At 39.2% G+C, this 27092-nt stretch overlaps 1 protein-coding gene across 1 annotated transcript; it reads right to left on the bottom strand.

The window, feature by feature from the left end:
• Positions 1-427: 427 nt before the first annotated feature.
• Positions 428-26817, bottom strand: rell1 (RELT like 1). The gene is made up of 8 exons (XM_022760786.1): positions 26669-26817; positions 19826-20044; positions 16705-16776; positions 13150-13204; positions 8660-8908; positions 5902-6034; positions 3814-3857; positions 428-3723 (listed from the first exon to the last, which is right to left on the bottom strand). The coding sequence occupies exons 1-7, from the start codon at positions 26691-26693 to the stop codon at positions 3825-3827; spliced, it is 786 nt and encodes a 261-aa protein (XP_022616507.1). The 5' UTR covers positions 26694-26817; the 3' UTR covers positions 428-3723; positions 3814-3824.
• Between the last annotated feature and the right edge of the window lie 275 nt (positions 26818-27092).

Raw genomic sequence — 27092 nt, 5'->3', positions numbered from 1 at the left:
TGAGTGAACCTGATAAGACTCAAAAGGTCAAGAGGACACAAAGAGTCAAGGATTGTTAATCCTCGGTCTCACTCATCGGTTCAAAACACCTCTCCATCTCCATCTCATCTCCATTATTTGGAAATAATACGATGGAGGATAGAGGTCGTCAGACTACCTACTCGAGATGAATAAGACAAATCATCTTTTCATTACAGCACAAAACGAGAGAGAGAAGGAGAGAAGGACCGAGGAGGGTGCAGAGAGGAAAGAAGGAAATGAGAAAGACTAGAATATGAAGACGGATTGGTTCAGTCAAATGAGGGAGGAGAGGGAGACGTTACACTGCATCGGTGGACACTGGCCTTTTATCACTGTATTGCACTAGTGTCTTACACAATGAATGTTGTGTATGATTGCATGACAACAATCAGGTGAATTATTTATGGTTTCATGTGATATTAGTCATCTTTATTTGCTTTATTTTTATTTCCATTATACAACAATATAAACACAGCAAACTGTCCCAAAATATGAAAAACAGAATTTGTATGTATGGTTTTAAAAACCAAGGCCCAATGAAATGACATTCACAAATACCACGTCTAATATGATGCCTGTTGATCACAACGATATGTTTGGTTGACTACGTCTCACCTCACAAGGGTCTTTAAAAGGGCGACTGGTGATTTAGTATCGTACTTACATAAAGTTGCATGAAACTTTAAATGGTCTAGATCAAAGCAGCAGAAGCAAAAATGCTCCGACTTTTAGTTTCCAGAACAGGCCAAGCACCAAAAAAGTTTGTAGTCTCCAAGCCCAGACTGAGATGATCCATTTTGTGACTTGTAAACTAAAACTTTATGTATAAAGTTGGTGGAGCACCTGTTTAAGAAGCAGATTTAACTTTTGAGTTCACTCTGCTGCTCGATCTTACCCGTTGTTTTTTCACACAATGAAGTAGACAGTTAAAACTACTGATGTCAGAACAAAATACATGTTTGTTTTTTGCTTTGGTTGAATTTGGTTTCCTCCTCGTCAAGAGGCTCAATTTATTTTGGGTATTGTCAAGAGTGTTGAGCATAGAAAAATAAATATTCAACTCAACTGATTTGGTTGTTACAGAAAACCGGACTATAGAGAACTGACAACTATTATGTTCTCATTGTCATTTTCTCTTTGTTTGGTATTTTGAGTAGAACCTGAAAAAAAAAAAAAACATTGAATGGGCTGATTCCTTAAAAAAAATTCACAGTATTTCTTAACCTGGATCTCACGTTAACTTTGCACCTGACAGCTCTGCTGTAGAAGTTCTGTGCTTATTTAGGCCCCAGGTACACTTGTCATTTCAAGTGTGTCATATCTGAATAAAATTCAGATGTGATTCAGTTTTTATTTAAACTTAGCCACATATATACACGTCTCCGTTTGCTAAATAAGAAGGCTGATTGTAATCTGTCTTGATTTTCTTGGCCTGAATGTAAATCAGGGTCGGCGTTACCTCAGTCCAGATGGTGGTGGAAATGCATCTGAAGCCGTTTGTGGGAGCGACAAAGTGTAAATGGGATCACATTAACTGTCAAATGTCTGACCCGTGTTTTTGTTCAAGTAGTTTAAGAGTCAAGTGTTTAAATTATTTATGTAAAATTAAAGCTTTAATTAAAGCCCCAATAAAAGCTTTTCACCAGACTCACAGAGGTGACAAGTTCAACGTTAACATGACTCAGAGAGGTCGAATCTGAGAGTAAGACAAAGGGTGAAAAATACTGTAAATTTTCCCTTAATGACGCTTCGCTTAATGGAGAAGGAATTATAAAAGTTACTCATTTGCATCTCCCTCTCTCTCCTTCTCTCACACACATACATATATACACACACACACACACACACACACACACACACACACACACACACACACACACAAAGATTTAAAGCACAGTATTTTTGGCGGCAACATTCACCTCTCTCTCTCACTGAATTGCTCTCCACAACAAATGATTCTTGACACTGTAAACTCTTATCAAATGACAGCACATGTTGTCTGCCTTTCACTATAAAACACATCCATACAAATAGACCCATGCTTAGAAATGAAAGGCACATTTCATTAGAAAAAAAGTTAGGCTTATATCCTGGTGGAACAACTGACAGATAATCCATAATGGATTAAGTCATTTGCAGACTATTTGCTCATGACCCCTTAGTGCATTGATGATTAATATAAAGGCAGCTCATGGACAAATATGATGAATCCAGACTGAATTAAAAAGAAGTAGTTTCGTTTGGCTTCGACAGATGAACATTCATTCTACATGTACACCAGAGTGAAGTCGATAGGGACATGACACGAATCTTTAACCAAAAATGTGTTTTAGATGTCCTACAACTAATCCAATATAATGTGAATGAATTATATTTTTGTTAAAGAATACATTTTAGCACAGTATATAAAAAAACACATATTCCAGTCTCAATGTCTAAGTTCAGCATCACAAATTAAAGCTGCAACAATCAATATTTTTATATTAACAACTGGTCACATGACGGTGTGTAATGAAAAAGGGGTCATCCATTGTGATGGACCCACAGAGAATTATCACTACACGCTTTAACATATTGTTTTGCCATCTCTCAGCTAATTGTTTTGGATTTATGTCGCACAATTTTACTGTTTTGGTTCATTTGCTCCAATTAAAGTTATTTCCATTCAAAGCCAACCGGAAAAAAAGCTCTGATAAACCAACTGTACGCCACCTATTTAACACAAAGCAACAGACAGACAAAGTTAGCAACTAGCAGGTGAACACGGTGGAGTATTTAGTAGCTAAGGAGGCAGATATTTCTTTCAGTCAGTAGCACCAAACCAGAGCTTAAAGGAGAGTGAATATAGGTTCCTCTGATCATCAGGTGAAAACAAACTCGACTCCAGACGAATCATAAAGTTGCTCCGTGTTTGCTGTATGAGACACTCACTCACTTATAGCTAGTGAGCCTGTGTCTAATTTGTTGTTTGGTGTAGAATACTGCATGTTCTTCTTTATAGAGGTCAGATTTGAAGATCAACACAAAGAGACGAGATTGGAAATTTGAAAAGCAGACGTGTTGACCTTGCAACGCACACAGTCGGGATGCTTAATCACGCTGACTACAGGGAACACTTTGACATCATGTTCATGCTATTACAGGATGTGATTACTGTTGCCTTCCTCTTATCACAGACTAACGCTCCAGTCTGTTTCCCGGCTCTATGACTACTATATCAGGTTGTTCCTTCTTCCTGTTTGGGAATGACTGACCTAGTTTTATCTCAGATTGGCTGTACCTGTTCCTGGGGGTGTAGCTTTATAAATTAACTGGTTGATTACAGGTGAAATCATATGAACGTACATCATGGACCGCATCGGCATGTTGAGTAATAAGAGCTTAGTTCATTTGGGAGAGCCCTGGATCAGGGTTCCTTGACATCAAGCCGTTACTCTGCCTTTGAGCAAGGCACTACTGTAAATCTATTATAGGAGGAAATGGAGTGTATCACAACTAGACACACCTTACCCCCCCTGTACTTGTAAAATAACCACTGTCTGCTTCATCAGCTGCACGTTTCACTCCCTGTGGAGCGAGAATGTGGAGAGGCGATTCCCAGATCGACTCTGCCGCTTCTTGTTTCTCCTGTGCTGATGTTTTCTTGTACTTGTTCGATTTTAAAAAGTGTCCAGATGTTGCTTCTCTCCTCTCTCTGGAAAGCTGTAAAGTTAAGGGTTAAGATGTGGTTAGACGCAGATATATTTAAGAAATGGAGAGATGCATGTCGCTGATAAAAATATGACACGTTACCTGGATTTTTATCATTTCTCTTTGTCCAAGTTGTCTGTTTGCACCTGGTAGGAAGACGAAAATAGACTTTAATACAGAAAATAATCATAAATCAAGAGAGTCTGTTTTCAGCCTGATAATGTGATCTGCCATCACTCTTCCACACCAAAGGGTTTGTTCATTTTCTTGGGCTAAAGGCATTTTTCTTCCACACACAGTCAATACAAGAAAGCTAAAGTCAATAGCATTAAATGACACTGATGTTAAATGTGTTTAACGCTGTAAATGGATTCTTTGCATTTGTATTATCTATGAAACATGAGTGTAATGTCTCTCCAGCCTGAAACAAATTTGGTTATGATATTGATTCAGTCAAGCCTGGTGAATCTAAACAGGCTCATCCCAAAGTCTGAAGCTAAGACTCTAATCTCTCATATTACCTAGCCTGAACTTCAGGATTTGCTCAGGAATTTTCAGATAATTAGAAAAATAACAGTAACAGGACCCAGGGTGATTTATTGTGATACAGCACAAGAAGCATTTTAGAAAATATTCTGGAAACATATGAGAGTTTTGAACCCTACACGGCCAAAACCCCAAAACAAAATATCTAAAATCATGTAAATTAAACAACGTGAATGATCTCATTTAAAAGATAAGGCTGCTATTTCTTCTATTTACAGCACAATCATCACGACCAAACACAAAACCCTGTGATAACTCTCCACTGCTGTAAAGTTTACAAACCACTGTGGCACCAGTGGCATCTGACTGGTCTTCACACTCATGGATCTGTTCCTCAAACTGGACTTCCTGGAGAGGAACACCAACACAACACCAACACCATTGTGTTGTTTTAAGTCTAAACACCTGAAAAAGCTTTAGTTCATCTCTAAGCATCTCATTTTCAGTCAAAAAATAAAAAGACTTACCTTAAACAGATGGGCACTGTAGTTTTTAGCAAACATTATTAAAAGTTTTAAAATAATAATCATATTTCAGCCATATATTTGGTGCATTGTGAGCAGGACAGTCCTACAATAACATACAGTGCCCATGATGATTATAATAAAGTATTTTATCCAGTGCTTATTTTTGGAAAGCAATGCTTTGGATACACAAGCAATACTTAATAGAATAAAAATAAAATATCACCAGACTTTTCCATTTAAAACCGTCTCTATTATGCTACAAGACTGGGGTGAGCACCTACACAGAAAACTGGATCAAAACTGTGATGAAAAATAAAGTTGACTGTATGCGTGAATGTTAAACGTGATTCTTACGCACGCACCTCTGATGACTAATATTTAGGCTGAATTAGCGCTCGACCCTGCAAGACTCACTTTAAAGAAACCGTGGCAGCTTCTCTCTGGCTGTTTTCTGCAAAGGTTTATTTGCAGTTTGCTGTTCTGCTGCCGGAGGAATCTGAGTGACAATCAGCTACTAATTTCTGCGCCGTTCAACAGCAGCATCGACAGGAAGAAACAGTTTCTCTGCACACTCTTGTAAACAGTAAATGAAAGATTGAGGAGACACAAGTGGAGGCAGTTCACGGCCATCTGGAGCATTGCAATTTCATAAACCAGAGTTGCACTGACACCAGGGATAGAGGCCAAATATTGCTGCAGTTTTCAGCAGCTCTTTATCATGGATTTTAAATACTTGTAGTAATAAATTATCCTAAAATCACATTAACCTTACTCCACCTCATTATAATAAACAGACTGAGTGACAGGTCGCTAAAAAGATGTCCATGTGTGCAACTTTTTCCCAATGTTTCTCTTTCAACAATGCAACACTGTTGCTATGAATTAAGCCATAAATAAAATGTAAAGCCATAACATAATGTAGTTTGTGAGATACTTAACAATTTATCAGAGGAGGGATAATGTCATTAAGTGCTGGGATCGTGCACATGATTCAAAAAAGCAGAGACCAGCTGTGGCGCTTACACACACACATAAATAATTTTGCATACATAAGCAACACTTATTTATACACAGGGCGTCAGCGAGGAAGAGCCCAATGGAAGACAAAGAGAGAGAGAGAGAGAGAGAGAGAGAGCGAGAGAGAGAGAGAGAGAGATGAAGTTTCCTGGACACACACCTGCTGGGACTCAGACGTGGTCCGGCTCTTGGGCTCCGACTCTGTAGGTGATGTAGGGACACTCCCGTTGGAGTCTGTTATCAACAGAGTCCGTCTGTCCCTGGTTGGTTTTTCACACTTGGTCACCCGGAACCTGGGAAGGGACAAAAAATAAAAAACAAATAAATAAAAAAACACACACAACACAAGGGTGTTTTTGCAGTGCGGGACACAAATGAGAAACAGGGTCTCCTACACTGCAGAGTTGGCTCATTAAAACAAGCTTCTGCTCTTATGTGAGGACACAGCAGTGGCTGAAATGACAGAGAAAAAAACATACAGCACAGTGTGTATACTGCTGAACTCTTTCAACAAGGTTTCAAAAAGAATAGCAGCGTGATCATTTTTCTAGGTCAAAATAAAACAGAACTTAGCTGACCAACTCTGCTGTTGGCTTTACACTTTGTGTATCATATTCATATCATAAGCAAAATAAAAAAGCCAGATAAAATAGTCTTTTGATGAAAATATCATGGAAGAGTTCATATTTCTGACCATAAACTCAGTGGGTTTCAGTTATTCTCGTTCATGGCACAGCTGGCTGCTTCTGCCTCTTCTCACTGCTGACAACACACAGACACACACACACACACCTAATCTTTATACCTCTCTCAACCACCCATCCACATCCACTCATCACACACACACACACACACACACACACACACACTAAAGCTTTAATTAAATCAGCAAATGAATATTCGCATCCAGTTGATGCTGACCCTCTGCGTGCACGGCCATTCATCAGGGTGCACAAATGAAAAGCAACCTCTCTGCATCCCAATCAGCTCGCAGCAGGACACTACAGATGAGGAGAACGCTCACTGCATGACGGACACCAGGGCAGCACACTGTCCTGTGTTGATGAAAAATGGTCTAGAGCCCGACTGATATTGGATTTTTGGGACCGATGCTGATACTGATATTAGGGAGGAAAAAATTACATCAGTGCACTGAAACAGTAAACTTCACTGGGAATTAAATAACTACAAAAAGTCAGGCTCTACTTTTAAACACCCAGGGCACAAACTACATGAGCCGTGACAGATCTATAAGGGTAGCATACTGCCAGGGTTTAACCTCCAATGTAGTGTTTTTGTGTTAAACCACTGGAAAGCAATGGAAAAGTTTTCATGACAATTTGTTCCTCAGACTGATTTTTTTTTTCCTCATGGTGAGTTTATGATCCAACACAGTTGCCCATAAAACTTTCTGGAGTGCAAGGAGTTTGTAATGATTGTCATGTCCAAAAAGTATAAAGCAGATACGTTGTGTTCCCTGTGGAGAAAGAAATTTTTCTAAAATACCATTTACAGAAGGAATCAAGCAGCAGTCCTGCATTTTTGTACTCCAAAATAAAAATGTCACATTTCTAAGGACTGAGCTCTTATCATCTGTCTGAAGAAAGCTCTGTATGATGGAAGAACCAGCATCTGTTTTAATTGCCACTTTCTGAGGCAAAGAAACTGAGAGAAATGCTAAAATTCAATGAGGAATGGTTGGGTGGAAAGATGGGAGAAACAAGACTCTGCAGAGAACTGGAGGTGAGCAGACTTCACAGGAGTGAAATGTGGCTGTGCCTCATGCACCGATACCTGATTACCAGGACAACAAAATATTTCTGAAACATGTCAATTTGTCAGTCATAAAAAAAATAAAGGTGCCCTTTGGAGTTTTCTTGTAAACAAACAAAAATGATGTTTACACTCAGTGTTACTCACCAGAACACGTTGTGTGTGTGTCCTTGAGCTCCAACAAATGTAATAAAACATTTACAAAGCAGATTTTCTTTCCAAGTACTTTACATCTAGAGCCAGCTTGGTCGGATCAGCTGTGAGGACCAGTGTGTGTCCCTGCCTTTAGTCATGTATTCATCTAGACTGCCATCTCACATCATCATCAAAGCATGTTCTACCCATCAGCTGTCAGTCTTCTCGATTATTTATAGGTCATTTTTATGCTTTTCTAAGGTTTCATTACTTTTTTTAAAAAACAATATTTATATTTATTTATTAATGTTTTTCCCACCTTTCCCATTTGTTATGTGTGTATTTGTCGACCTTAATGGCAAACTGCTGCTTACAACTGATGATGAATTAAGTTGAAGAAAGAAAAAAAAAAAAAAAAAAGGTAGATTGGCATTATACATTCTTCAAGATGCTCCCAACATGACCCTGGGAAACAGCAAACTAACAGGAAGCCGTTAGATATCACAAGCCTCTTTGTTGTCATCCCTCTATTTCCAGTTTAGTGTGTTTTTAACAGGGGTCATTTCCACACAGCACAGGTTAACCACTGAAGCTTCACACTAAACATCAACACACTCTGAACCCTGCAGCTTCCGTTTTCCCAGGCTTCAACCTGACCCTCCACCCGTGTGTTTTCCAGGTCACTAGTCTGATGTCAAAGTACACAGAAAACTCCACCTTCGTAATTAAGTGCTGTTTTTTCAGTGGCAATTATTTAGGGTTAATGTTTGATTGTGTGTGCACTTATGTCTGATATGCCTCTGGGTTAAACTGTTTTAACGTTTAAAGTATAAACTGTTAAAAGTTTAAATTTACCTCAGCTTAATAAAGCACGTTGAAATCCTTAAGATGAAAACATTTGGAAAGCGAAGCAACAATAAACTCTCCCTTTTTTCCTGCTCGACACACACACACACACACACACAAACACATGTGTGCACACACACACGCACACACACACACCTGCCCACCTGCCCACAGCCAGGACCGTAACCTCTCCGTGGTGGCTGCGGCGCTGCTCTGCCTTACGCGCTGATGGCTTCCTGATCAGCGGCCATTTCTTCTGGCTGCAGCGGGTGCAGATGTTCTTGTTGCCTCCAGGCCCACCGATCGTGTGCAGGTGGTTGCAAGTGTGCTTGGCAGCTCCTGGGGGTGCCCCCGGTGATACGGGAGTCATCGGAGGGGTTGGGGTGATGGGGGAGGTGGGGGTGAGTGGAGGACTGAGGAAAAAGAACCAGAAGTTAGTGATTTTAAAGCCTTCTACTTCAGAAATGACACAATTATCAATATATTCTATATTATAGTAAACAGCTATAATTATAGCTAGCTATTATAGCTATAAACACAGGCAAAACAATGTAAATTGGCCCCTGAACAATTATTACACCACAAAGAAAAGAAATGAACCATTTATAAGAGAGCAACTGTTACAGCATCATCCAACAAGAGAAGATTAAATAAAACAAAAAACACTTTTTTTTATGATCAGCTGTCAAAACTGCAGTCAAGTGAGACCATTCACAAACTGACCTACATTCAGTCCAAAGCATTTCCATTTCACAGAGAATTCAAGCTCATTGAATTCTGCAGTGCTTCCTTTATCACAGCATATCACTGCAGAAATGACACATTAATATTTCATTCTTCAACAGGGCAAAGACAATCACTGACAAGCTCTTTGAGGATCATTCTGAATGGCAATTATGTTTAAAGTAATAATAATAGAAGCAATCTTCTGAATGGAGCAAGCATCAGCTGAGGTGTCGGACACCTGATCAGTGGAGAATTACGACGAAAAACGACTTGCAGTACCTGTGATATAAAAGCTATCACAACACATACTGTTTTCTCGTCACTTTCATATAGTATTTATCTTAGAAGTGAACACTAATTGAGGCCAGCTCACTTGTCTGTTTGCTCTCTCTCACATCTTTTTTGAGAGGAGCTGCATGTTTTATGACCCTGGAGAGCAACTCTTCACATTGTTTACAGACAAAAGCAGAATAAACAGTGTTTCTGCTCACTGACGACATATTATATGCAGTATGTATGCCTACGCATGAGAGTCAAGAGACAGGAAGCATAATAATGAGTGGTGTCTCTTTAATTATTATTAAATTATTTAAATTTTCTCTATTCATGTTGAGGAGGTGCCATGGATGTGGACACTCATTGTAAGACTCTGAAAAGAAGGGAGCTGAGACAGAGTAGATGCCCAAAATTTAAAAAGATTGCGGACAACTGAACATTAAACAACATGTGTGAATGAGCACGATACTGAGGTCAGGAACGGATGTGAAAAGAGAAGAAAGTTCAATGTTGACGTTCCAGTTCAAAGCAAAGCTGTTTGATGGGAAGGAGGTTAGAGCTCGACTAAATGACTTTGACTCGAAGGTGAAGCACTCTTTTGTCTAGAATATTATTCTATGCAGAGCTGAAACAATTAGTAAAGTAATGAATTATTCACTTGACAGGAAACTAACTGCCAACTATTCTGACATGCGAGTAAAAAAGTCTATCAAATGAGTCTATCAAACAAAAAAGTCAAATTCTGGTTCTCATCTTTACCATTTTATGACATTTCACAGACTAAACACAATCGATTAATGAAAAAAAAAAGTTATCACAAGCCAAAAAGGTTGGAAACCAGTGGTGTAAGTATATGTTTGTGGGAGAGAGAAAGAAAAAATGTTTTTAACGAATGCAAAAAAAAAAAAGAAAAAAGTATGATGTACAGTGTGAGGGTCCTGATGAGCAGAGGTGTGAAACAGGCCCACAGGAGGAAGAACAGACATGATTAAGGGAAGAAAGTGATGTGAACAGAGCATGTTGTGGAGAGAGGAGAGAGGACTGAGGGATGGTGGAGAGGTGGAGGCTGGAGGCAGTGAGCAGAGGGGAAGTTAAGTACCAAATCTGGAGAGGCAGATAGTGAGCCCTGGCCACACTACAGTCACCCTCCTCCTTGTAGCCTATCTTCATCCCTCACTCCTTTTCCTCCCTCTCTTTCTGCCTGTCTGTCTGTCTGTCTGTCTGCCTCCCTCCCACCTTAAGTGTCTCATAAATTACCCCCACGGATAACCCCCTCCCTCCCCCTCTTCCTCCCCCTCCCTCGTTCCTCCATTTCTAAGTGATCCACTGGCAGGCTGCCCAACCCGGCTGAGAGAAACAGAGAAAGATATGAAGAGTAACAGCAAGAGAAACAGGGAGCAGCCTACTACAGAGAGCAATTTGAACAAAATGAACAACAAAGTGAAGGGAAACGGGAGACAGAACACGGAGTGGAAATATGTGGAAAAAGAGATTTGAGGAGAGCACTGAAGAAGCGAGACACATGAAAGTGACGCGGGGGAAATGTGTGCGATTGCAGATTTCTGCTGATTTTTTTCCAGGACATCCAATGTGACTGAGCAGAATACCTCAATGCTTAATCCTTGGCACAGGCGATGCTCCTACCATTTATCCACACTGTTTCCTCCCAACAAAAGGGAACATCTCTCCTCTCTTTACCTCTCTCCTTTCCTCCCAGAACAACATCTGTCGGGATAAGAAAGATGACAGGAGGAGAGAGAGAGAAAAACATACTCCACTAACTCGATTTACTTAGACTCCTCCACTGTCACAAGCATCTCCTCTTCCTATCTGTTTATCTGCCCAACTCCCTTTCCCCTTATCTCAGCGGCAAAGCTACACTACACTTGCTCATTTACTCTTGCTTGTTGCTCTGTACAGATGAACGGGAGGATGAATAGTGAAGATGTGTAATCTCAGCTTCAAACCATCTGCTCCTGTTTTTGTGACGCAGGGTCGTTTCGAAGAAGACGAGCAGGCAGCCTTTGATTTCAGATGTCAACCTGAATGACTCACTTAAATCTGTTTCAAGGCTGATGGATTTTATGCCGTAAAAAGGGATCCTGGTGATCAGGTGCAGACGAGAACTACAAATTACAACTGAGCATTCTTTGTTGAACGTTAGTTTAGTTACTGTTGCTACGACCTGTCATGTTTTCTGTTCTTGTATGGCACTTCAACCACTCAGCATCTAAGAATCTTTTGAATTTATTGGTCTTCGATTTCAGACAGAGGACTAAACAAACCGCATTGTTCTTTCATTGCAGTATAGATCTCGTTAGTTCTAATCATCATCATCAGCCTTTATTTATTTATTTTCTCTGGGATACATTGAGGAGTGAACCTTATTTTAAATGATGCCAAGATTACATAAGAAGACTGCATAAATACAAAAATGAATTGCATTTAATATTATTAATATCAAAAGTACAGTGAGGGGAAAAATGAAAGACTCACATGAATATTTCATTCTACCATATCTCCGTTTAGCTGCTTGGCATAACTGTATGTTTCACCTTTCATGTTACAAGAGTAGTTACAAGAGTGTTTGGCAAGCGTAACACTATCATGGATAACGAAGTTGGCTGGGGCTGCTTTTTCAACATGACCCCACATGAAAATGGAAGTGAGGCTTGGTAACTGTTGTAGGTCAAAAGCTGGTTAGCCAGACATGCTAATAATTAAAACCAATGTTAGAGCACATTAAACACTGTTTCCACTCCCTACACTTTTCCTCTAAACTGTGTAACTGCCATGTGTGGTTCTTACTACAGCCCCACGCAAAAGCTGGAGATTGACAAGACTGGTGTGCCTAGCGATGGTTGCTAAGGTATGATTGGACAAACATTGTTCAGGGTAGGGATTTAGTGAATGTCAGTTATTTTCATTATCACTTAATCTATCAATTATTTACAATTGTATTTTAATATTTATCATAGTATAAAAGTAAAAAAAAAAAACTGAGTCCGAGTTGATGTATCTAAATTCCTTCTTTTTCCTCACCAACAGTCAAAAAGCTAAAGTTCTCATATTTGAGAAGCTGGAGCCAGTAAATATTTGATATATTTGCATGATAAGACTCAATCAGTTTTCAAAACATTAATTTCAACATTAATGTTTAGAGCTTCTGTAGTTCTGAAGCTCTAGATTATAAGTATCATATTTTTTTTTACCCAGTGCTCCCGTTTGAAGTAGAGTCACAGTCACACTCAGTGTTTCCTGACTAAGAAGCCAATAAGGAAATATGCCAACAACTGTGCTCGATATGCTTTAATAATCCCTCAATACAGAGATATGGGGCACAGTGGCATTTCGGGAACAGTCCCCAGCTGCTTGCCCCCAATCAAGTCCAGCCAATGTGGAAAAGTATCAGAAGAAATGTGGCCTGATTGCCTGGACTGTTCATTTCCTGCCCTAACAACTCCCAGTTCAGTCAGTTCAGTAGTGACACCAACAGGCTGTCAAGGAGGCTTATGGTGCCATCTGGTGGTTGAGATTGTTAACAGAGTTGGCCTTTGCTCATTTATGTGAAGATGAATCAGAGAAAGACAAAAAAAAGATGGATTTGGAAGAACGTGATTGTTTTTCCACAGCTAAGTGAAAGGACACTTACCCATCAGAATCAATGCTGTTTTCATAAACCATGGCTTTTAGGGCGTCTGAGTTTGCTGAAAAGAGAGAGAGAGAGAGAAAGTTACTCTCTTGTACAGATAGAAGAAAAGAGAAGAGAGAAGGAGGGAGATAACGGTAGTGTTGGGAATTAGCGAGGAGAACGCTACAGTGACTTCAAAAGCAGAGCACTTATTGAAAGATGGCTACAACAGATTACCTCCTTAACACAATTAAATGGCACATTGCATGCAGTCACCGAACACAATTACAGTACACAACAACCTCAGGGGGAATGTACCAAACCAGAGTGAACTTTTGTCAGAGAAAACAAACTCCAGAAGATGACCCCGAGAAGTTTAATTTCTGGTAAGGAATTTGGCCCTGGGAGACAAAGTGTTTACTGCACATCAACAATAACTACAACTTCTGCTCCCAGTAGCATCAACACAGAGCCACCAGGTCAAATATACATGTTGCTCCCAGAGACAGATTTCCCTGAGGCCTGGCCTTGAAGCTGACTTCAACATGAGCACACAAGTAAAGGAATTCGTCCATATCTAAAGAAAAAGGGGGAGAAGTACTGAGCTGCACTGAGACACAGAGATGACTCATGTAGGTAAATGTACGAGTTTCATGTTATGATTCCATGTAATCGAGCACAGACACATGACTCCATCCTTCTTATCCACCCATGTCATCTTCATACCGTAGTTATTTTTAGCGAGAAGTCGCTTATGCTTTAGTTGTTTCATTTGCACAAGGCCACTGTTTCAGGACTCTGGTAAATAAATGTGAGACTATCAGCCAAAAAAAAAAGAAAAATTCAGGTTTGGGTCAATGTCTGGACTTTTAAAGGCCATCAAAACAGATTTTCTCATTAATGATTGATGGGGAAAACACAATAAATTTTCTGCCTCAGTAACAGTGTGTGATTTCATCCCAGTTTTTCTTTCTGGTTTAAAGTGCACAGGACTTATCTGGAAAGAGCTGATGTTACTTCTTTGCACCCATCAAGATCAATAAGTCAAAATGTAATGACAGCTGTGGGTCTCTTGACTTATGTTGAAGACCACTGTAAAATTTAAAGAGAAGATTAGCTGAGTATTTGAGTGTAAAATGCTTAATAAATACCTATAGATATTTAGTTTAAAATGTTACTTTTATTGTTGCTTATTTAGTAAATATTTAATGTTACATTAAAAAAAATGTAGGAACAGAAAGTTTCAGTTTGTCTGGACCTTGTTATCAGTCTTTAATACCTGACCAAATGCAGGTAATTTCAGCAACTTTCCATCTTAGAGGTTTCGATGTCACTCCTCAGAAGTGAAGAGCTCTTCAGCCTCTAAACCATAATATTTGGCATTCTGACTATTCTGTACAACCTCTTATCTTTAAGAACTCATGTAATACACATAAAATAAAGAACAGAAAAGTAAAGGGTATGATATTCTTGCTATTATTCTTTGTTGTGTAATGAAGCTACACAGGTATTCAATGAGAGTATGACGGTGACGTCTTTATTTTGTGATTCTCTGTAGATGGCAGTCTTCACTCAGCCATAAAGACGACTGCTGCTGCTCATGCTCTGTACTGCTCTTCTTCTGTGTATTTATACACATACTGCTGCTGCCAGTAAAAATGTAAGATGCACAGATCAACATGTAAGTTTTCACATTGTGTCTAGTTTTAATATTGAAATCTTGAAGCGTCTGTGTTAAAACACATTTTTACTTTGTTAATGAAAATATGTCACAACCTTATAATGCAGAATATTTCCATGACAGGAGTCCTCAACCACATAATGTCTCCAAACTGACATTGTGAGGGTGAGTCACAGTTAACGGACTCCAACTCCAGCTCTGCAAATGTTACTGTTACAACAAAAGCAGTGATGAGTCAGCTCAGAGCTCGCCTCTGGGGGGGTGGACAGAAAAATCAATTTATAACACAGTGATGATGGCCAGTTACTGAGACAGGACAATACTGCCTTCAGCTGTCAGCATGTGTTAGTCATCTGGATAAGATATGAAGGTTTATGATGGTTTAGACTGCACTGTTGAAATCAGCTGTAGGGCTGTTTTTTTCCCCACAGAGGCAGAATTCAAAATACTGATTCTGCTTGACTGAGTGAACAACTCAACAAGGCAAGAAAGAAGACACTAAAATGTAAAACTGAAGCCAGAGTATTGAGATGGTTTTGTGTTTTTGGAGGGCAATGATCTTAGTTCTTAAATGAACAGTGGTAACACTTAAGTTCCTTTAGCTTCTCCGTTGGAGACACATTTTATATTAGTGTTTTACTAGTCATTCATTATCTGTTTATATACCTGCAGCCACGTCTGGATGCTTAAGAGGCAGAATTAAGCTTGCTGACTACTATATTAGTGTGTTATAAACCATTTCTTAAATGTTTATGTACTTTTCATAAATGCTTAATTTGGGTGCAGGGTGTGGGAGGAGGTTACATGCAAGTGCAATGTAATTGTCTCCCTCTCCTTTCTTTTGCCTCTTCTCATAGTCTCCTGCCTCTTCCTCAGCCTCTGGATAGTTTCTGTGCTGTTTGATGAAGAGAAAGTTGTTGAGAACAATTGTTTGCTCTTTATGTATACACGCAAAATCCCCACAGTTGATCCAAGCTCTCCTTTCATGACATTGCCAGACTCTAAGTCCATTCTTCTCCTCGTTCATTTCAAACAATTCTTTCCTCTTGTTTACACACACTCCAAGGAAAACTATTAATAACACGATATGACCTACACTGGAACTCAAGACTGAACTTCCGAGTTCCAAATAAAATGTATCCCAGTGCCAAAGACAATGGAATCCTTTTTTTCAGTAACCCGCACACCTACACGTTTTAAGCATCAATTCCTCTACGTCACTAAAATACCCAATAACTCACTCATGTGATTACTCACATGTCCATCAGCGCTGAGGAAAATAGTGTAATCTACACCTTCAGGAAATGCATGTGTATTCCTGCTAATCAACCTGACTGAATTTGACACAATACTGGCACTGATCCTGATTTTGCATGTTGATACAGTTACTTGGTATAAAGGAGAGTTCTGTAATTTATAACACTTCCAGCTCCTTATTTGTTAGTAATGTCACTATTCAATTTACAGGAAAACAGCAATCAAATAAAAACTGAACTCTTGTGTGATTCAGATTGGAAACAGTGATGTAACTAACCATATTGTGTAAACAACGGTCATCACAAATCACAGTCATTGAATTCCTCCGCAGTGGCTCGTTTGTCCTTATAATGAACTTCCACCAAGAGCAAAACTCTTCTGAGAAGCGTCCCGCAAACAAAACTTCACACAAACAAACTGACACACACTTCCTTCCTTAATAGTGTGTGACAATAATAAAAAGCTGGACGTGACTGAGGTCAGTCTGTGAACTGTGAAACGTTGCTGTTATGTATCCACAGCCTCTGCATTATAATAAAAAAATACCTGTTCCTTAAATGAGAGAGAAGTACAGTGTGTAATCAACAACAAGTAGCTGATTTTGTCCGCGCAAGTCGTTGAGTATGACGGACACGTACCTTCGTTTCTCATTATGTAGTGAACAATCTGTCCAACTGTGTCATTGTTGTCACTGAGGGTGTCGTTCAGATCTGAAAGAACAAGCACACAAATAGAAACACTTGCTTTAGTATGAACGAATTAATGAATGAATAATAGGCAGCTTTGATGACTCATTCATTAATTGGAAATGCCAGGAAAATATAGCATCAGTAAAACAGGTAGAGCAAACATTATAGCCAAAAAGCTTGTCATGATCTCAAGAGAAACCACTCTTCAGGCACGGCCTAAGGACTAAACAGTCAGGACCTTTTTACACCGAAAATGCTCAACAAGATACCCATAAATCTCATAATTAAAGAGCATGTATTAATATTACAACCTGATGAAATTACTCCCCTAGGTTTTACTGTAGGTTTAACTGGATCAGACAAGTAATGAATTAGTTATAATGGGAATCCACATTAATGGAATTTTCTGCCACGTAACAAGCTGTAAAGACAACATTGACCCTACTAAGTTAACATGGCTATCATGTGAGCAAACAGTTACTCTCTGTTTCTCTATCTCTCTTTCAGGAGATATGGAGCAACACTTGTTCTCGTTTTGAGTAGTGTGTTTCAGCCTCCTCGTGAATGTAATTCCACTACTGTTCTACTTTTTGCTCCGTTTTGTTCTTCACAAACTCCTGAGGGAAATATCTGGTTCTTTAGCTGCTCGATGCTCCAATATGTTCACAGCTAATTGCCGACTTTGTCTGTCTGCTGTTTGGTGTTGAGCAGGTGGCGTACAGTGGTGTTTTTTTTTTTTTTTTTTTTTTTTTTTTTTAAATAGCTTTTGCCTGCGGCGATTAGAAACAATGTAGAAGAGATCTGGTAGAGCTACAGGCTGTAAAACCAAAACAACGAGCTGACAGATGTAATAACATGTATTGGGTGAAAAATGTTGTGACATTTTATTTTGTTAAGAGACCCTCTTGCACACATCCATAAAAATATGTGATCATCAAGTGTTTTTTCTTGAGAAATTGAAAATGACCACTTCCTGGCAGCACACACCCCAGTGAGGCACTTCCTACAGTTTCCTGTTGATTGCTTCCTGAATATTTCCACAGCTACAGATAAATATAATACTCTTTACTCAATATAAAGAAGCTGCTCACAGCCAATAAACATCACAAGCAGTGTGGAGGGTAAAAACAGAAAGAGAAACAAAAGCAGAAACCTGATCATTGAGAAACAAGAGAAGACTGGAGCAACTGAATGACAACAAAACAAACAAGTTTCTTCCCCCCCCACATACTCTTTCAATGTATGAGAGAGAAAGGGTAGGGCTGTTTGAAAGAGGACACACAGAAACAGGAGGGAAAAACCCTAATGCCCGAATGACGTTTGTGCTGCTACTGGACGAAAGCACATACATAGAAACCAGCCTTTCAATTTCAATACCTACATACTCCACTTAACAAATGTGATAATAATTGAGAGGATTAAATGGAAGAATAACGCTTTGGTCAACATGGGAAATTTTAGAGATTTTATATGCCAGGAGAAAAACTCAAGAGGTCAGTAGTATAACAGACAAGTGAGAAAGGCAGACAGCAGGATTTCATAGTGTAAACAATTCATTCTTCCTATGACATTTCTCATGGCTGTGACATAGCCCAGTGCAAACCAGAAATGCCAGAAGTTTCACGTCAGCACACGAGTAGTACTAGAGGGAGAAAAGAGCGCACGAACCTCACCCCTCCCTATGAGGTCGTGCCACGCAGTGTACTCGCAAGAAAGTGGCATGACTGTTGCAGAGAGGGGAAAAGTAAAGGAGTGAACCGGGTTCTCATTGTCTACTAAGTACAGAAAGTCAGCTGTGTTCTTTAAGAGGTCAGAATACTCTTCACCATGTACACAGCTCCCATAACATTAAAGCATTATCTGCAGCTATAATTACGAACCAAGGAAAATTAAACAGGCCCTGTGCGGAGACTATTTTTGTTACACCTCACTTAACACACCCCTAGTTGAGTCAGAACATGAGTGATGTGAATGCTAAACATCTTCCTGGTTGCTGTTGGCTCATATCCACTCGTTAAAAAGACAGAGGACTTCTCACAATAGAGGAATATGGCTAAGATAAGACTTTACAAGAAAATGGTAAAAGCAATCATTTCTTACTCAAAAGGTGCATAAAATACAAATGCATTCTTTAAATAGGCTCTGACCTGTGTAGCTCTTTAGCATTTTAAATTTCATTTTATGCACTGAGAAATAGTGACAGCTACAGGGTTTTGGAAAAGGACGGTGTCATTTACATCACACAAGTCTATTCTTATCATCTGTTCACACCTACGGTACGTGGCACACACCAAACTTATTAGTGTCAGGAATGTAGTACGAGTCTGAAAGTACTAGAGAGCAGGTGAGAGCGTCAAAGTGTTTTTATTGACTTTCAAAATCACTTGACAGGAAAGTGCAAAAACTCATGTATGCAAATGACCAACACTGAAACCAGTGCAAAACAAATCACCTCTGCATTTACTTTTCCAACGACTGAAAAGCAACAGCATCACAGTCTGACAGAGGGAATTTGACTCTAGTTAATGTTCAACTTGACTGGAATTATTCAATTCATTAGCTGCTGCTGTGAAGCAAAGAGAGACAGAAGGTGTTAAAAGGCTGAAATGGTGAAACATGATAATCTAGATAAAAGTGAAAAAGTAAAGCACAATAGGAACGACTGAAGAATTTAGTTACAATTCATACTATTGTCAAGAATTAAAACTTCATTTGCATTTGTTTCAGAAATTCAATATAAATCTACTGTGTAATCACTGTATCTCTCTATATAGTACTTTTCATTATCAGTTGTGAGGTCTGACATTCCTGTGCTGGATTCAGACATTCATAATTTCTTCTAAATTAACTTGGATATATATCAAAGCTGATTGAGCAATAACTATGGGTGTGTGCTGTATATAGATGATAGACGTTATAAAGACAAAGACTTTGTAGATGTCATAAACATATACAGTTAATCATAATGGTGTCAGAAAAAATTCCCAGTCTGACATGTCAGTTTATTTCAACAACTCTGAATCTTTGAAATTGCATCAACTCCCTCCTTCTTTCATTCAGATTTCCTTACCTCCACCCAGTTCAGGATCCTTTTCTTCTTCAAACACCTCCTCATCATCATCCTGGGTCTCAGTGGTGCACCGGTAGCCTTTCCTCTTCAGCACATGGCAGATCACCACACCAAGTAGGCCCAAGAAGAAGAAAACAGGCACCAGGAAGAAGGCGATGTTGTCTGGGTTGAGTCCCGCTGCTCCACTTTCACCTGTTCCAGTAACTGTAGTTTGACCCGCTGGAGAAAGGAAAGGGGGCAAGAAACTGAGATTAAAAAAGAGAAAACACAGAAAACAAAATTATACACTGTCATTACAACGCCCTTGATAGCAACCTGATATCCACAGTGAGACTGAGGGTGCACTTGTGGCCTGCGCTGAACAGCTGAGAGGATTTAAATGCTATCAGCTGCAACATGACAGAGCGTTCACGTTCCCCTTCCCGGATCAGTCGAGTTTGCTGCTGTCTCTGTCCTCTATCTGTTTGATCTGGTGCAAGCTGTGTCCCCTCTCCACAGCTCTGAGGGCACATTTGGTGTCAGAGGCAAAGGAACAGAGAAAAGGCAAGATAGCTGCACTGATAAAACTGTACAGAACGTTACAGTGTAAAGCTAAGAAGTACAGTGAATCTGTTTTTGAAGGTTTTTATTTTAACAGACCTCAACTTCTCTTTTTTATTCATTCAACTTTCTGAGAGCAAAAGAGAGAGTGAGAGTACAGAGTGACACTTCGGTAGTTGCAACACTCTGATGTGAAATTAGTTATAAAATGTCCCTGAGAAAGGTGCAGAAGCAGCCTGTTGAAACACACAAACCCACTCTGCATGTAGCAGGGTTGGTTATATCGTAGGGTTTGTTGTGTAACTGACTGCAGCAAAAGGACCACATGGACCATAAAACTTAACTATGAGCTCCAGCTTCCTCTGCTCCCACTCCCATATGTCCACAACCTACACAGCGGACTTTAGACCCATTAGGGTGCCACAAGACTGTGGGACAGGGTGCTTGAAGCAACTCCTGAACTGTACTTTCAATTTAGCAGCTTTAAAACACAGCTTTAGGGCTGTAGGTAACAATTATTATCATTATCAACTAATCTCCTGATTTTCTTGATTAATTGATTCAATAACCAAGTTTCCATTCAAATGTAGCACAAATTTTAACTAAACTAAAAAGTTAATTATTATGCATGCCCATCCACTATTGATATATGAATATTAGGAGTTGGTTCATCAAGACAAACTGCTGGTGGTGCCAATTGTGGATGGAAATACACTTATTGTTAATTCTATGACGTGTAAAGAAGGAGTGAAAATGCCAATCACATAAACATATTGCTTTTTTGAGTCCAACAAATGGCCCAAAACCCAAAGATATTCCATTCATTATCATATATGGCAAAGCTTTTAATTTTTGGTTTAAAGGTGACTGAACAATTAATTGATTATCAAAATAATTTGAGATTTCATTTCTTTAGGTAAAAAAAGCTCTAAAAAGCTTGTTTTTGATTTTTTTTTTTTAAAGTGAATGCTGTTATATTACATCTTGGACAAAATATCTTGAGACTGATCAAGTCAAAGTTCAAAGTATAGACCATGACCTCCGGTCAGCTAAGGCGAAAGCTGCCCTGGCTCCTGCTGTTGGAGCACCACGTGAGGCATTCCAGCACAACACACAAGAGGCCTTTTGTCTGTTTTCCTGTTCGCATCAGTGTGCGTGTGTGTGTCTGTGTGTCTGTGTGTGTGTGTGTGAGAAAGAGAGAGACAGAGAAAGTCAGTGAGAGACCAAAAGCGAGACGGGGACAGACAGAGCGACATGGGAGCTCACCATTTGGTTAGAATCTCCATCATATCAATTGAAACTATATCTTCACCCCATTTTGAAAAGTGCCAGAGCACTGTGTGTACAGACATGTATCTGTTCACCTAACCATGTGCCTCCTGATGCATACAGGCATTTGTGCTCCTCCATTGTCCCAGTTCCCAGTCTGAACACACTGATAAAGACCATTGTCTGCTCACTGACCGCCCTGTGACCGCATGTTGTATGTCCATGTGCTTATATCTAGTGAAGACTGCACTGGTTGTCTTTCCTGGCACAGTCCCATGCTTCTCCAAATGGCTCAGAGGTAATCATCGGTCAATCAGAGGATTGCATTAAAAGCAAAAAAGAAAAAGAAAAAAAAGCATACAAACACTGGGACATAAGAGTCCTTGAGGAGGATTTAAGGTTGATTCATAAATCTCTTAGCAACCACATCTGGTGCCATGATGTAAGTCCACAGAGAGGAAACCAAAAAACAGACACATCCAAAACAAACACATATCACAGATTCATACTGTATGAATTCAAAGGAAACGAGAAAGGCAGGCTGACAATTCTGATATTCTTTCCTTATCTCCAGTTTGTGTCCAGTTTGGAACAAAACAAAGAGCTAATGTTGGGTTTATGAAATGCTTGATTATATTTTGTTTAATATAAAATCAGGCTGGGTATAGAACTGTGGTTTGTTTGCTATTTTTTAAATTACTAGTTTGGCATTTCTACACAGCAATTTCTTGTTTTCTACCGGTTGTCATATAGACCAATATGATATATGTGCAACAGGCTACAGTACTTGTGATGCTGCACGTGTTAACACAACAATAAACTCTGCTGTCTTTCAATGGCTTGGCTTGTTTTGTTAAATGTACATACTCAGGTATCATACTGACACAAGTGAAGGACTTAAAATGATAACTAGTATTAGATGTACAGATCCACCAAAAATGAGCTGGAGAAGCAACTGTGTTCATTTTGACCTCAGGATGAGAGTATGAGAGGTGATTCTGGGCATAAAAAAATATTTTATAACAACAACATTAAGTCTCAATAACACTGAGGTACACATGGGGCTGCACAATCCTAAAATTCTTTGGATTAAGATTCAGGGGAAAGTCAAACACTGGGTCAAACTGCCCATGGCTACAAGGAAAAAATGTTGCGGTACGGTGAGCAGCAGCTGTAATGAGGATTCTAGCAGACAAATTCTACTGGACTGGACAGTTACTGAACAAACTACCTCCCTCCAAAGTCTCAGATACAACCTCTAACTTTCACCCTGATAAGTGACATTCCCCTTTCTGATTCAAAACTATTTCTGTCTCTAGTATCAAATCCAGCAGCTGAAAGAGGTCAGCGTTACTGTTCCGCTAGTTTAATTTCCTGGAGTTTTATTAGGATTTAGCCTGTGAGAAGTTGTCTGCCTGAAGGTTATCGACGTCTTTGTGGCAACAGCCTCTTTCACAGGATGATGTAAAATCAATCTCTGAAAAAAATACATGAAGGGGGGATGATTTGTGTTTGGAAATACCAGGAAAAAAAGACGGAAAAACTGAGCTGTGAGTCAATTTAGCTGTGTATTCTGTCTCTTCTCTTCAACTTTATCCTCCCTCTCTTTTTTCCTTCCTATCCCCTCTCTTGAACATCAGATGTACTAATAGGGAACCATTTTAGCTATTAATAAAGGCAACATTAGTTTTATTCATGCTAGCATGTGCTGGAAAATCTGAATCTTGAACTTTGTATTTCTCCTGTTATTGCTAGCACTCACATTTGTACATGGAAAACCTCCATTAGCCATCAGTGGTTAGCGCATGTGACCAGTAGACAAGACCACAGATCCAAAGGGCATCTCAGAAAAGAGGACGTTGTTGATCCTTTTCCATTGATATCAGCAGAAAACTTCATGACATAAGGAAGCTCATTGCATGTTTACAAACTCAACTTGAGTTTTTCTCTTTTATCTTAGTTTCCAAATCATGTCTGACTGTGTGACTCACTTCTTGGCAAATTGAACTTTAAATAATAACAGTCTGAATGAAATATTTTAAAACAGGATCAGAGATGGCTGAAAGCCTTTAAATCATTCCATCTCAGTGATTAACTTCATAGCTATACATCCATCAGTAACATGATCCTAGATGCAACTGCATTACTACCATTACCTTCATTTAGTCTTGGGAAGGAGAGAGAAAGGAAATGGAAACTATTCGACATCTCATTCAACCACTGTTTGGCTGGTGAATAACGTCTCCTTCAGATTTTACAATAATGTCTATGTCAACATTAAACTGTAAGCACAACAGCCAAAATGCCACAGTGTCTTAGTGCACATTCATTCTCATAATCTAGTCCTGTTCAAGGAGAATGAGTGGTTCATTTACCCAACAAGATCCTAGATAGGAGGCCCAGAGGGACTCAACAAGGCCTCCACACCTCAAATCTGTCTTTTCTTATCTTGGTAGCTCTGATATACAAAGTATTAGTCCGTTAAAAGTTACTGAATAGCTGTAAAAAATATACAAAATAGCTGTCAGTCGAGCTTTTTTAACTGTTGAAAAAGTGACAGTAAACACAGTACCAAAGCTTTTACGTGATCACGACAACACATTTGGATAAGAATTTGTGGTGTCCAGCTCTGCACTGAATATTAATGCCTTGTAAAGACTCTATCTGACTGTGGCTTACCCATTTCCTCATGTTCAGGAAATCATGTTTAGCTAGGAAGGCAAATCTAAGACGTACATCCACATATTATTTCAGAATACATGACACAGTCCTGTCCTTTCAAACCCCGGTCCTTTATCCATTTAGTCACTCGGTACACTCACCCATTAGTAATCATGTCTTCATTTGGAGTCATGGCTCTGTGATTTCAGGCAGGTATTACAAAACAGCAAAACTCTTGCACTGATATATCTTTATTTGCAAATATCTGCTTTGAAGAAATGACAATATTTGTGTATTATACTGATACATGAATCTTAAATGTGATACCAAACACAGGAGGATTATTTCCCAACCTCTTCAGTTTGTGACCCCTAAAAATGAAGCTATATGTGATTGTGACCCCTCAGCACAAGTCTTGGTCTTATTGTGTGCAAACATAAGCGTTACTTTTCCCTCAGATACTGTTTCATTTAAAATGTTTTTTTACAAGGCCTGAGGAACTAAAAGTATTCAGAATTTCACAGAAAAAAAAGAAAAATTAAATATAAGATTGTGTGACAGAAATATTTTTTAATGTCCTTTCTTATTCCTCTAATTATCTTGTAACCCCTACAATTTATCTTGAGACTCCCCAGGTTGCGAGCCACTGACCTACACAACAATAAATTCAGTCCTGAAGACAGCTAAAACTATCCTAGACATGCAGTATGGCTGTATAGCACACACGCACACATTATATGAGTGTATTCTAATTTTCAAACCAACACACTGGATGACTGGGTCTAATTGAATGAGAATGAGGATGCAGCCATGGCCTTTTGCAAGCCAGACTCCTGTGGACTCTCCGCGGAAAATGGAAACAGGCCTGGCGTTTTAAAGGTTAGGAGGAAAACCAAAGAGCAGAGCACTGGTTGGAACTAAAAGGGAACACTTGCTTGAGTATTTCTTGATGCAGAGACATATACAGTAGTCTACTTTGACACATAAATGGTCTTAGCTGCATTTTAAAAGATTCAAAAGAGGCTTTTCTTTATAAGGGCTTCAACAGTGTAAACAACTGTGTAAAACATTCATTGCTGCTTATGAGACATGCTCAGCACTCTTTGAACAGGGTTTTAATGCAAACACTTTACACTGATAAAGATTACAAGATCATTTTTTGTTTTCCACAATAATACTGTTTTGCGAGGTAGTTGGTTTCACTAATGTTTGATGTTAGTTGCTTTGTTTTTTTAAGCGATTCAGCATATAACAAAATTATACTAATCTATTTAAGACAGGCACGCTGTACGTGGCTGTTACATTTCATAATAAAGTATTATTAAGCTGCTGCACTGAATATCACAGAACTTCACTAATGTCATTTTACAGACACTGGAACTAGTAACCAGTTAATTTGGTTTGAGAGGCAATTAAAGGTAATGAGTCTAAGTTTAACTTCTGAACAGTGTCATGAGATTTACAACTTAGGTTTTGTATGCTTCATAAAGAGAAATAACAGCTGTCATGATGGAAAAATACACTGCAAGTTCTGGTGAAATTGAGACTTTAACATAGATTTCTTGCAGGATTCATTACATTTATTATGAATCTAATCTTTATATTCAATGTTCTTTTTAGTGTGTTTTATTATGATAACCCCAATGAAGGCCAAAAACTAAAAAGCATTGGTCTAATAGTAAAGTTATTCTTTATATTACAAGTGTTGTTTTGAGTTTTTACCTCTTTGAGGCAGGTGAAGATGTGCCAGAAATCCCTACTCTGGCTGTAGAGGATTATTTACACTAAAACCTTGTAAAATTAGTAATCAGGTAAAACACATCCATAAGCACAGTATAAGATGTAGCCTTTAACTTAATATTAGGGCCATAACAAGTTAACCAGGATCGTTATTTTGACTGGTAAAAATATGCAAGTCTCCTGGATACATGCCTCACGTTTTGGTGAGATTAGGATAATATAACACATTTATGTAGCTCAACACCCAGTTTGCAATGTTATTTTCAAAGCAGGTTATCAGTGCTCTTCTATAACCAGGCTTTTTTTTATAATTGCTACGTATGTTTTCTCCAACTTCTACACTGGCTGCAGAGCCTGTTAAAGTAAGACGGTCATGCTGCGTGTGTGCAGTTTTCTGCTAAAACTTTGCCTACAGTTGAATTTCTACAAGCTACGCTAGCTGGTAGCTACATTTTCCATAAATCGATATTCTGCCGCCACTGAAACTTCATTAGCTATTTTGAAAAAGAGAGCAAACTTTCCCGGGGAAGAGATGAAAACATACGGAATATTAACGACTTTGACTGTTGCTGCGGTGCTACACAATTTCACACCCAAACAAAAAATAAATATAAAAAAAACGGTGAAACTTACGTGTAACGACGGTTGAACTGGCCATTGAGGGACGGGACCACAGCTAGCCGGTAGGATTTCGGTGATGCTTCTGACAGGCGACCGTTGGACGTCTGGCCAGTCACAACCAACCGTGGTCAAACTACACTACAGGATTTCTCACCGACATGAACCTGTTTCCTGATTCCCATAGAGCGGATACGCCCTCGTCTTAAAGCGGCACTGTCTCCAACAGAGAGCAGTCAACGGGAGGGGGAGCAAGAGGATTCGCTGACTGCTACTTCCGATGTCGCTGATTTTTTTTTTTTTAAGGAAAAAGAAGAAGCGGTTTTCACACCTGGATGCCCCACAACTTTCTCCAGTTTATTGATCATAAATCTGAAATCCTTGAAGCCGGTGACAGGTCAGTAGGTCAGAAGTCTGGGTTCCAACATTCAACGCCAAC

The sequence above is a fragment of the Seriola dumerili genome, unplaced genomic scaffold (genome assembly GCF_002260705.1).
Source record: "Seriola dumerili isolate Sdu_G_001 unplaced genomic scaffold, Sdu_1.0 BDQW01000362.1, whole genome shotgun sequence".
NCBI classification, from domain to species: Eukaryota; Metazoa; Chordata; class Actinopteri; order Carangiformes; family Carangidae; genus Seriola; species Seriola dumerili.
Note: the sequence above shows the minus strand (reverse complement) of the source record. Positions and strands in the feature narration are given on the sequence as shown.

Coding starts and splice junctions, on each gene's coding strand:
- rell1 (XM_022760786.1), bottom strand. CDS start 26,693: ATGGCCAGTTCAACCGTCGTTACAC. Junction 20,045..26,668: donor CAGTTCAACCGTCGTTACAC/GTAAGTTTCACC, acceptor TCCTTTCTCCAG/CGGGTCAAACTACAGTTACT. Junction 13,205..16,704: donor CTACATAATGAGAAACGAAG/GTACGTGTCCGT, acceptor CTCTCTTTTCAG/CAAACTCAGACGCCCTAAAA.